The sequence below is a fragment of the Lichenostomus cassidix genome, chromosome 1 (genome assembly GCF_008360975.1).
Source record: "Lichenostomus cassidix isolate B80296 chromosome 1, HeHo_3.0, whole genome shotgun sequence".
Classification (NCBI taxonomy): Eukaryota; Metazoa; Chordata; class Aves; order Passeriformes; family Meliphagidae; genus Lichenostomus; species Lichenostomus cassidix.
In genome coordinates, this window is record NC_139479.1 from 48,879,123 (window position 1) to 48,891,499 (window position 12,377).

General features: G+C 40.1%; 1 protein-coding gene across 16 annotated transcripts in view; it reads right to left on the minus strand.

The window, feature by feature from the left end:
• Positions 1-12,377, minus strand: part of LMO7 (LIM domain 7) — a 128,874-nt gene that overhangs the window by 41,898 nt on the left and 74,599 nt on the right. For all 16 annotated transcript variants that reach the window (XM_085058241.1, XM_085058235.1, XM_085058219.1 and 13 more), the window contains exons 5-8: positions 2,609-2,639; positions 2,072-2,185; positions 1,415-1,613; positions 22-274 (exon numbers count right to left, since the gene is read on the minus strand). In XM_085058241.1, coding sequence (XP_084914367.1) covers positions 22-274; positions 1,415-1,613; positions 2,072-2,185; positions 2,609-2,639 — 597 coding nt within the window. The remainder of the gene's footprint in view (positions 1-21; positions 275-1,414; positions 1,614-2,071; positions 2,186-2,608; positions 2,640-12,377) is intronic.

The window sequence follows — 12,377 nt, forward strand, 5'->3', positions numbered from 1 at the left end:
ACTAAGGCTGCACACCAGTACCTTGAAAATGTTCCATCTGACTCAGTGAAGACGGGACTTGCCCAGCTCCTCCTGTTGTCCTCATTCTTCTCTGTCCTCTTCTTCCTTAAGGGTGCTGGCATATATGCTGTCTGCTTGTTTTTGTTGGGTAAGAAGCGATTGAAGTCAGTGGTAGGTTTTGGTTCAATCACAGAAATCCTACGGTAAGACCTGTCATCTTTGTGGGAGTCATGCATTTTGGAAGGCAGTTCTGAGTCTGTGTCACTGTCACAACCTTAGAAGAAAGTGGAAAAAAGGGAAGACACAAACATTATTCTCTAGACATCAGTTTCTCGCTGGAACTTGGATCAAAGTTTCCTAAAATCAATTTAACTCTGTACTGGAGATGTTTCAGCTGCAAATTTGCTGAGCTACTGACAGGGCAGGAGGAGAAGTATTTTTAGAAGTCTGTGGCAAAGCTGTGATAAGATCCATTACACTCAATTTGGTTTGCATGCTCCTGCTGCATTTGTTCCATTCTTTCATTATCGCTGCTCCCTGCAGGAAACAAAGAGCTGGCCTCCAGATTGAAGACATAAAACAGCACACAAATGTTTTAATTTAGGTAGTATTTGCCAGGTAAATTTACTAACAAAGACAAGTTAACAGGAAATAATAAAGCAATGTGCTCATCTCACCAGATTAACACTCAGTAGAGGCCCAGGGTACATCACATCTGTAGTAACGTGGCTAAATGTTGCCTTGCTCAGATCAGAAATGCTACATGGAGTTTTGCCCAATGATTTCATGTTATTAACATGGAACAAAATCCAAACTCTCACAATTTTTGTGACTTTAGACTACAAATTTTCATTGAACTTTAAAACCAGCAGAGAAACAGAGGCTAGAGTGCTGCTTTAGGGATCCAATGTCACTGTCTTCTTGTTACCTTTAATTTCATTACAAACTATTAAAGTAACAAATACTATTCAGTATTTAACCTAGGTGGGAAAAACTTTATTGAATATTCACAAATGAAATGAAGACAGAGGTTTGACAGAGTTATCCTAAGAACAAGGCAAGAGACTTTTGCAACTGGTGAATTTTAGGTGATCCCATCTAGATCTGATTTCTAGCAATTTCCCTTACAGAACTCTGGGAATATACCCTGAACATACAGACAGCCTAATGTGCCAGTGAGAGCAAGAGTTTCAGCAACGCTTCCTAGGAAGATTTGTGTGAGCAGGGCTTTTTTTCTGCCAACTGTTAGAGGTCAATATTCGCTTAAGCAAAATGCAACTGCAGCAGTTGCAAAGCCAGAGTTGACTTTCAAGCTGGTTTAAGTACCGGATATCCAAGTACTAGGTCCACACATTGTCTTCTCCCACACTCATAAGACACATGTCAACAAAAGATTTTAAAAAGGAAACCATACCTTCACTGCCACCTTTCAAGGTTATATCTGATGAAAAGCTTGTGCAGGATCTTGAACCAAGAGAGTCCAAGCTATCGAAAGAATCGTCTCTTTTATGAGTAGCTGAAGATGAAAAGGGCTCCCCCCGGTCGGCGTACCAAATATCACCGTATCCACTATCTCTGCCACTTCTGCTCGGCTGGCTAGACTCTTCAAGTGCCTGCAAGAGTAAGTTTTGAAAGGTCTTCTTCAATAATTTAAAGTTCAAATGCTACTCATGAACATTTTGAGTTCACAAACGAAGTTCAACCAAGACTACTGCAACCCCCTGAAAACAACACATACAACAGCTTGAACAGGAGATTCAATACAAGGTCTTAAATTTCTTTTATCTCAGCCAAAGAAGATTGAGATAGGACTCTTCACAATCCACAATCTACCACATCAATTAGAGCAGATGAATTCCGGAATTCATACATGTAGCAGAAGAACCAATGTAAGATAAAAATAATTCCTTTCATATGGTATTTGATAGCAAGCAAAACAAATAAAACAAATTACTATGTTCTCCAAACTAAGATGAAAATCAAACCCCCAAGAGTCTGTTTAGAATTGATGCTGCATAACAAACTGTAAACTTCAGGCTATTAATTTAATTTCCTTTTTTGGATTGCTTACCTTAGTCAATGCTTGCCCTAATAACTTCTCAAATGCTTTAAGATTGAGGAATGGACCATTATAATTAGGATCACTTTGAGCTTTTCTCCCAAGCCAGTATAATGTAATCAAAACCTAAAAACAAACAGAAAAAACTCTTGAATACAAACTTAACTACTTTCCTCTCATGCCATGTACCCGTATAAAAGAATCTCAGCATGCGGTTAGAGACGTTTCCACGATGGACTGCAAAATCTTGCTTACAGTATTAGCTATGATTGCCACCAAACCAATTAAAGAGTGCTATGATGCATCTCATATATCTCAAGTAAGCAGATATAAGTACAGTTTTCAATTATTACATATTTTAGTACCTATTTAGTACATTATACAATTATTACATTGAATGGGGAAAGTAAGCTGCACATAGAGATCATTGTAAAATGGCACTAATTTGCATTAGATAAATCAATAGTTGAAGAATAAGGTAAATATGATAGTACCATAAACAGAAGCATTTAAAAATAATTAATCACAATTACTGTGCAATTGTCTTACGTTTTTCACTCTTCTGTTGGTTTCCTCTGGTCTGAAGCAGGGCAGAGAGTGAGAAAAAGAAAAGAAAACAAAATGTTTTAAAATAGCTGACTAAAAACTCAATTATTATTTAAGATGTAAAAAATTTCACTACCAATTAGCAGTCAATATAAAATATGCAACTATGATTGCTCCAAAAGAAACAAGAAGCATTTCACTTTGAACACAGTCATAACTCTATACTATTTCAGTTGTTACATATAAAGTGAGACACTAGCCAATCTATTTGTTTCTTTTGATGAGGTACACAGAAAGACTCGAGGCTTTTTTAATTAGCTTTCATTTAGTTACCAACGAAACAGGAGCAGAAAACAAGCTGTTGACTTTGGGAAATACAACCTCTATTAGCCAGGGAGATCACAGAATCATAGAATGATTTGGGTTGGAAGGGAACTTAAAGATCATCTACTTACAACCTCTCTGCCATGGGCAGGGACACCTCGCACTGGGCCACATTGCTCAAAACTCCATCCAACCTGGCCTTGCAACACATCCAGGGATGTGGCATCCACCACTTCTCTGGACAATCCATGCCAGTGCCTCACCACTCTCAGAGTAAAGAATTTCTTCCCAATATCCAATGTAAACCTACCCTCTCAGTTTAGACATTCCCCCTTGGTCCTATCCACTATGTGACCCTGTAAAAAGTCCCTCTGAAGCTTTCTTGTAGGTCTCCTTGAGCTCCTGGAAGGCTGCTACAAGGTGTCTCTTGAGCCTTCTCTTTTCCAGCCTGAACAACCTCAGATCTTCGATTCCATATGAAAGGAGATTCAATTGTAACTTTTCCCCTGAATGTATTGTTTTCTAAAGTATTTGCCTCAGACAACAGAGAACACTTTAACCAAGAGAAAACTTTTCAGACCAAAAAATGAGTAACTGACATTGGCATATCCAGAGAGAGAAATGATGTAGGGCTGAAAGGATGGGTTTGGGTTCTTTTATATAAATACATCTTTTTCAAAAAATATTAAATACATATGCAATCACTAATATTAGGGAGCTTTCATATATACACCCAGTCTGTAGCACACCTTGGAAATGCACTAACAGACACTCATAATGGTCCTGCTCTCCTTCTGCTCATTTTAAGAACAACCAGAAGAAAAAACTTCTCGAATAAGAGGCTCCAAAAGTCTCCTAGTCCCCAGACCTAGTCCTCAGATGTAAATATCCAGGGCTGGATGGCAGACAGTGGTTAAACAACATTGCTGCCTGCAATGCCAGCAGTTATGGAAGAGCAAATGCCTTAAATACACCAAAACAGCTTTTCACCTGCCCCAGATGTTGGTTTGGAGCTGGTTGGGCTGCAAACTTTACACACAGCACAGAGAAGGGGCTCAGTCAGAAAAGCAGAGACTTCACATATAGCAGCAGAAAAACTGATTCAGAGCTCCATAACATGCCAGACTAACAATGTTTCAGGCACCTATCCTGCTTCTGTCTGTCTAGGAGCACAATAGTCAAAGGTTACAGGAAAAAAAAGTAGAATAAACCATTCAGGAAACAGTTATGAGTTAGTTTAATGAGGACAGGGCCTGGTCAGCCTAAGAGTCACTCCACGGAAATGGAATAGTCAATGAGACGTGACAACCGTCAGGGACACAGACTGTCCCTCCTGCTCTTTCTTCCTATTTTGAGAGCACCTGCTCCCACTCAGTGGCTGTAATTGCCTTGCCTATCCCCACACCATATAGAAATCAGGCTATCAGGAACACAAAGTCCTGGGATCGGTCTGACCTGCACAGTCCTTGGCTGCAGCTTCCTTAGTACCTCATGCCAGAGATGCTTCTGGCTTTGTAGCCAGTGACTTCTTTCCCACAGATATGGAGGAATCCTTCTTCTTTAATGTGACATATTGACACTTTTTCAGTTTTTAATCCCTTCCAAAACACAATGCTGTTTGTTATTCACTAGAGACTATTTTTGAAGAAACAAAAAATTCCCCTTTTCTTCAGTAGGTGGATTTTTTTGCCAGTGTCCATGTTGCAGGGCACACCATGGCTGTGACCTAAGCTGCTGGTAGAGACAGGTTGATTTCCCAAGCAGAGAATGGAAAACCATTCTTTTATCAACATTATACTTCTCATGCCCAATGGAGAGCATTTTAAAGGTTTGCATTCTTTACCCTCAATGCCTTTTGGTTGCAACTATAAAAGCAGAGGTCCTTGCTACGAATGCCTTAAAGTTTGCTTCCAAACTTCAGCAGCCCAGAAAAGAGTGAGAAACTCTGCCCCTTAGCCGGCCGGAGCATGTACCCAAAAAGTTGCCAGCCTTCACGCAGACCAAAGCTACGTGACTGCACACAATGATGTCCACTTCTGCTTTCCTTGACTTCTCTGGGATCATTTCAGTCAACCATTTTGCAACAGGAGCAATGTTTAGTTGTCTTTACATTTCAGTATACTTTCTTTACCGGAATAACCATGAATACACTAGGCCTGTGTACTTGGACTAAAACCAACACAATACTTAGGACATGCAGGTAGACAAGTCAGTTTGAGACCAAAAACGCAGGCAGGGAGATATTTCACACACTTGAATGACAGACCCTGCTTCAATCCTGTTTACTCTGCCAACAACAGAAGCAAACAGACAGGTTGTTAACTTCCTTCGTGAAGTTTCTTCACTTGCATTACTACTTTCCTTTTCTGAGCTGCGTCTATTGGTTTCTAAACCTCTTCAACAACTTGTCATGACAGACGTAGTCTGAGCAGAAGAGAAGAAGAAAAAACCCAAGAGAAACCCTGCTGATCTAGAAAATTGTTCCTCATTTTTACATGCATATCTTAATTATATGACGGTGCTTAAACAAGGAAAAGGATGATTCTGAATGTGAATGTACTACCCTAGAATCTGTGTTAAATTATAAGTATATAATTTTTTTTTGCTCAAAAAAAAGTCCTGATTAAAGAAACAAAGTTGTTACCTTATTGGAAGGTCTTAAAAAGTAATTTTTGACCTACAAATTTCACAGCTACATCTCTTCGGAGGCATGCAACTTGCACAAGATGTAGTTTGGATCTGCTTGCCAACATTCTCTGAGAGAAATAAGAGCTCTTAGAGCCTTTAATATGTACAACCTGTCCAAGCTCATCTGTGTTTAGTTGCACATGCCAGTGCAACATGTCCTTTCCAGGACACTCTGTTTAAAATATCTATTGGGCAAATATCTATTGGTTAGAAGTGTGATACAAACTGAAGAGCTTTTAGGAGGAATTACTTTTTCCTGTGAGCATCAAAACAGAAAAATCCAAGGCTTTAAACTCAACTGTAGTAAATGAAAACATAAAATGGAATAACTCTACTATGCAGAAGTTCTCCTTCATGATGTGTCATAAAAAAGTAACTACTGTGCAATCTGTGCAAATAATTCAACTGCAGTCTTGTGTGTAACTCTGAATAACTACAGCTCATATGCGGAGACAAGATGGAGGCACCAACTTCAAGCATAGCAAGTTCTTTCCTCCTTGCAGAGGAGGCATGACCCCACAACTCTTGACAACCTGTTACCTAACAGCAAGCTTCTCTTCTCTCTGCCACTCCCCTTTGCAATCCTGGCTCTAAATACATAGGGCTCAAACACTCAGTTTCTTACACTGTATTTGAATAAACCACTTAGAAGATGGAATACAAGAACTTCAGCAGTGTAGCTTTTAAGCTTTTTTAACACTCCCGAACTAGTGTAATCTTACTTTGAACAAAAGTTTATAGCATTGAAATGCATACACGTAACTGCTTGTAGAGACATTTTGCATACAAAAGCTATTTTAGGAACTGAAGGGGTAGCTCACTTGCTGAAGTGTCTTTATCAATGCAAACAAATGCCAATACTACATTTAGCTACTGTGAAAGAAGTCTGCTTTTTCATGTTTTCATCCAAAATTGTCATAGAGCCCAGCTGATGCTAACCATATTCTTGACGAAAATACTTGGTACAATCCAATTTCTGATCTGAATAGGTGAATACCATTATGCTGAAAGTTTTAAGTAGGCTGCTGCTTTGCTCAGAAGGGCACAGCCAAGGTTACATCTTAAAATGAATCTGCTGAAAGAATTCAGTTCCTCCCCACATAACAATGCAACACTACTTACTACATCACTTTGTGTATTTTTAAACATTAACTTCTCTGTCTTCCCAGATGTTTGTTTATATCTCCTTTCATTAACAACATAACTTTGCTAAAGATGTCTGAAGTCAGCAAAGAAAGCTGCGAAGTAGAGCAGTTACCTCAATACCAAATTCCAGCTAACAAAGAGGTCTCAAAACTGTAAAAGTAGAGTCCTAATTCACAAAGTGTGAACCTTAATTGTTGGCACTGGTATTAGTAAAAGTTTACATACAACTTCAAGATTAGCCACCCTGGAAAAGATCTCCCAAACACCACATGAAAGCCAAAAGGCCACGAGATAACACGTGGGGGATAATATAATAGTAATTGTGAAGCACAACCGCATAAATCTGAGTCGAACACTGATGAAAAAAGATGTGAAATAACCACCTGTGGAGAAATAATACCTTCTGTGTAAATCATATCATCTATGTCAATCCTTGAGCAAACAGAAAAAAGACAAATGGGACAGAAATAGCTCTCATTAGTTAGTGCATGACACGCTTAGAGACAAAATAGCTGTTACACTTGAACACAACACATATTGACAAACATCACTTACTCCCAGCCAGCACGGACCCACAGATGTTTCTCTAATGAAGACCACTCTACAGGAATAAAGCAAAGTGATAGGGCAGATCAGCACACTGAGCAACAGCTCAAAGAATTTATTCTCAGCTCCACTGTTTGCTCAAGGTTAAACAGCAGAATTAGTCACCAAGGCCCTAGCCTGACAATACAAAGGCTTTGGCAGCAGCTCTAGCTTAAGGATTTCCTGGTCCCCTCTCCCTTCCAGCCACTCCTGTTTGCTGCCCCTGTGGTTATGCCAACACAACCCTGAATCACACTGCGGCTCCATCTTCTGCAGGGCTACACCTGTTTCTGTGGGTTTTTCCTAATACACATTTTCAACCCCCCAAATTAGCTTGCTGGTCTGTTTTAGACCATGCTCATACAAGCAATTGCACCAGCACTGTGGAAGAGACAACGTGCTGCTGCAGAGGAGAGGGCAGGGGGCTTGGGGTAAAAGCACTCTGCTCCAGACACCAGTACCGTGACAGACGCCGTGTGATGACCCTGACGCAAAAGTGCTCTGTGCTTCCCATTTCTAAGGAGTGAGGAAAGCTTGCTGGGATTATTTTAATGCGTTCTAGGGCATTCAAAAATTTAAAAAATTGTAGACAATCATACGCATTAGAGGAGCTAGCAGGTCACAGTACCTTTAAGAAATCATGAACTAGACTTTAACCAATTATAAAATACATCCACTGACACTTAAGGACACCTCTCCAATGCCTCCATACAAAAGAGCAGTGCATGTTAAGAAGCTGGATTTTTTTAATTTACTTATTTAAAAACTTTTAAACATTTAACTCGATACTTTGGATTTTATTTTTCTGACACATTATATGGTTTTGTTTCCCCACACACTAATATGCATTAAATTCCAGAAACTAGAACTCATGATGTCAAATCTACTTTAACACTTCACTTTATAATTTTCCAGGAAGAGCAATGTGGAGCTCAAGACCAAATCCAAGATACCAGAAGTCTGAGCAAAATTCTGGAAGATTATTTTACAGCATCCCATTCAGAGAAGGGTCTGTTTCTCATATAGAAACATATTTAAATATAGTTATCAATCAATAATTCACAAAAAAAAAAAACCAAAAAGAAACAAAGAAGCAAGTTTGAACAGAGATTCCTCCTCTCCAAAATGAGGTATAGGTGCCAAGAATACATGTGGTCCCGTCCAAAATGATAAGAAAAATCTGAACCCATTTAAGGGGTGAAAGAAGGAACAGAGACACTCCCACTGATAGAAAGGAATGTGCCAGTGACAAATGCACCCTGCCCAGTGCCAAACCCATCTCTTGGCACCGAATACTTCAGAAGCCCCAACAGCTGCCAACCCTATCTGTTTTCTGTCCCTTCCTCAGAACTACAGACCTCACAAAGGACTTGAACAGATTGCTGTTTAAAAAGAAGTATTGGTACTTTCCCTCTGAGCTTCTGTCTATCAAGGCAGCAGTCACACCTCCAAGATGCCCTCTGAAGGGCTTGGAAGAGCCATACTCTGGCCCAGGAGCTGGAGCAGATGACCTGACAGCAGAAAATAATAGTAATACCCTGCCCAGCTCCTTGCCAAGCTCCAAGCGCTCTAGCCCTACACCGACCGGCTTCACTTACGGTTCTGAGGGAGATGTCAGAGGACTTGAAGGACTCCTGCCCCCCTGCCGGGTATTGCTGTGCAGGAGATGAACGCTGCCTGTCCAACTAGCAGCGGGCTCGTGCTAAATTTCAACCTCTTTGGCCACCTACTCAGCTGCTATTAATATTGCTGTTATCGGATTTCACCGAATTCCCACGTGCTGCTGAGAATAGAAAGGCTCCAGTGGAAGATGTGGTTGCTGCATGGTACAGAAACATGAGGACATTCCTCCAGCACTTGGACTCTACGCAAATTGATATTCAACCCGAGAGCCACAGTTCACTGCCGAGAATGCTGGAAATAAACCAGTCAGGCTACGGCTGCAGAGTTAGAGAACAGCTTTTGGAAACACACCTTTTTATTTGACTATAAAAAGCACATAGATTTTCCATAGCAACACATCCACTGGACCCAATGCCATTCACATCATAATAGCACACAGAGTCAGGTATAAAATGACAGCAGAAAGTGTTTCTCCTTGCCTCTACAGAACCCCTGGCTGACAGCAAGGAGCTCCGTGGGCCCTGATGAATGAGCAGCTTGTCTCCACCCCATGCCCCCGCCTACTAATGAGGGGGCTGAGGGGTGGAGAAGAGATGCTCAAGAAGGGAAAGGCAGAGAGGGAACAGAGCCAGCCAACACCCTCCGTGGGAACACATCCCCATCCATTGCTTCAGAGCCTGTCTTCTTACACTGCCTCTTGAGCATGGTGCTTCCTTTCTGATCTCATCCATTATGCCTCCGCACCATTCTGAAATCCCTTATCAAAACAAAAACAGGCACTTCTAGAAAAGTGCATCAACCCTGGCAAGCCACTAGACGATAACATTATCCATTTCCTCATGCTCTTTTCCGACCCCTCCCTGGGTGGTCCATCTCTGCCAGCTTCCTCATATTCCAGTCTAATCTAGAGGCTCTCCCAAAGAGAAAACTAGTATCCTGTAGGGAGGAAGGCACGCCTGTCAAATAAAAATTAAAAAAAAAAACACCCCAGAAGAACAAGCAGAAGAGCCTCGATGATTATGTGAGCACTCCTTGGCTCTTATCTGAGCAGGGCAAGTGGTATGGAACATTTACTACAAGTTGTTACTGCAGCAAAAAGGAGGCTGATAGGATCTTGCATATTCCTGTTCAAAATATTAAGCTATATTAAAGAAAATTAAAGTTGCTCTGAATGAATTCTGAGGTCTTTTGCAAAATAAATAGTTCTAAATTTTATAGTAATTAATGTAGATTTGTTGATTGGTCCCTTTTTGTGTCTTTTTCTTACTCCATTCCTAACCCCCTCTAAAACTGTAGCAGCTTCACTAATTACAGGCAGTTAAACTGTGGATTTCTTGTACTGTTTGGTTTGCTTGGTTTTTCCAGGACAAAACTAGAATGCTTCCCCAGTCTATATTGGATACTTTCAATTCCAGATCTAGACTGGCACTACACAAAAATAAACAGCAGGTATTTTATTTCTGAAAGCTACCTATCATCTTTGCCAAGGAGCATAACATTCACCGACTTTTATGAGAAAAGATGGACTCTCTGCACAAAGTATTAGAAGTTGTGTAGCTGACTCTCAGCTCACACAGGTTATTAGGAGTTCTCAAACCACTTGGCTCACACTCAAGAGGACTTTCATTTTCAGAGGTGAAATTAATTCCATCTCAAGAAAAAAAACACTTTAATTCAAGCAGTATTTTAGATAAATTGATAGATAGCTATCGTATCACCACTTATGATAGCATATATCATATGCTATAGATTTTTATATTTTCCCAAGTTTTTGTATTTAGCATTTGGAGCATATGATTTTGCTGAATCTCTCCTTATATCTCCCTGCTGCCTTTTTTTTCCTTTTTTTTTTTTAACCTGTACGTATTTCAGTTGACCTTTGCACAAGGATTACATTAAATGTTACCCCCTTCTACAATTTTCCTTCCTTGTACCTCAACAATCAACATACTTGAGCTCATCCTGTTGATCATCGGGATCATTATCTACATTAACTCCTCTTGCATTTAGTTTTTAAGATCCTTTACCTTCATTTCCCCCCACAACTCTAGACCATATTGTACAAATTTTGTAGATTAATTTGAAGAGAAATCAAGATGGGGAACATACAATTTTGCTAACAATCTTTCCAAAACAAATAGTTGGTATAGCTGGGGAGTCACTCTGAAAAGTAAGTATCAAAATAGACAAGTGCAATCATGTAAGTTTTTAGAAATATATGCAAAACCACAAAAACGTGCAGCTGCTAGCTTGCTCAAAAACAGTTCAAGAGCATTATAAAAGAAAAATATGTATAAAGTCTGTTATTTGCTTCAGCTAAGCTTCAGCAACCATGGCAACCCACAGCATTTTTTTTTTTCAAGACATGACCAAAACTCATTTTCTCTACTGCCTGATGCCTCTTTGCCATTATTAAGTATTTCCAAAACTGCTGTCCTTTTTACTCCCAACTCTCACACCTAACTAGAGTATTTCAACATCCCCTCTTTCCACACACAGAGGTAATTTTTTGGAATAGCTCTCAATACTGACCACATGAATTCCCACTAAGCCTTGATGAGACACCTCTGCACCGACTCCAGGTATGGATAAACAAGTTATTGCAAGGTAAGTTAGGGTAAAAAAATTTCCAACTACTCCTAGCAACTGTCTATGTGCACTCTCTTGCACTCAACCCCCAGGATTAACACAATTGTTCAATTTGGCTAAAGCATTCAGAGGTGGTCCTTTGGGAAGGGCTAGGATTTGGCAGCTTATACAACTTTGCCTGCTCAGAGAGATATTTTTATAGCCTCTGTATACAGGGAGGAGAAAAAAACACCCCAACAACCTCCTTCATTCAATCTCCTCCCTTGGTCCATGCCCAGGGAATGATCCATTAAATGTAATCCTTTGTTATTCTTGTGTCAAGCAAACACGCAGTGATGCATAAGTGCCTTGTGTATAAGCAAAACAGTTAACCACAGCTTATAGCACTCAAAAGCAAGCTCTACTCAATTCCTCAGGGTATGCAAAAAAAAAAAAAAACCACCACCAAAAACCAACCCAGAACTCAAGTCTATTCTGTATAATTTATATTAGCTATTTGGCAAGGAACATATCCTCTGATAAAGGAAAAAAAAAAAATGACTGACAGTAGCTTGTACTGAGTATTGCTATGTTCACGCTTGTGCTAACATCCAGTTTCACCAGTCCAAATAGTCCTCTGCTCAGCTGCTGCTTTTATAACACATTCAGAAAACAATTCAGCACAGAGGTGACTCAGAGTTACCAGCAGAATCTACAGATGCCCTATTCTTGGCCCATAAAAGTGATTCAGGATTCAGTCTGCTCCAGTCATCACCTCCTCAGGAAAGCCAGCACCCATAAATGCCAAGTATATGCATGAAGATAGTAATGTCTTCTG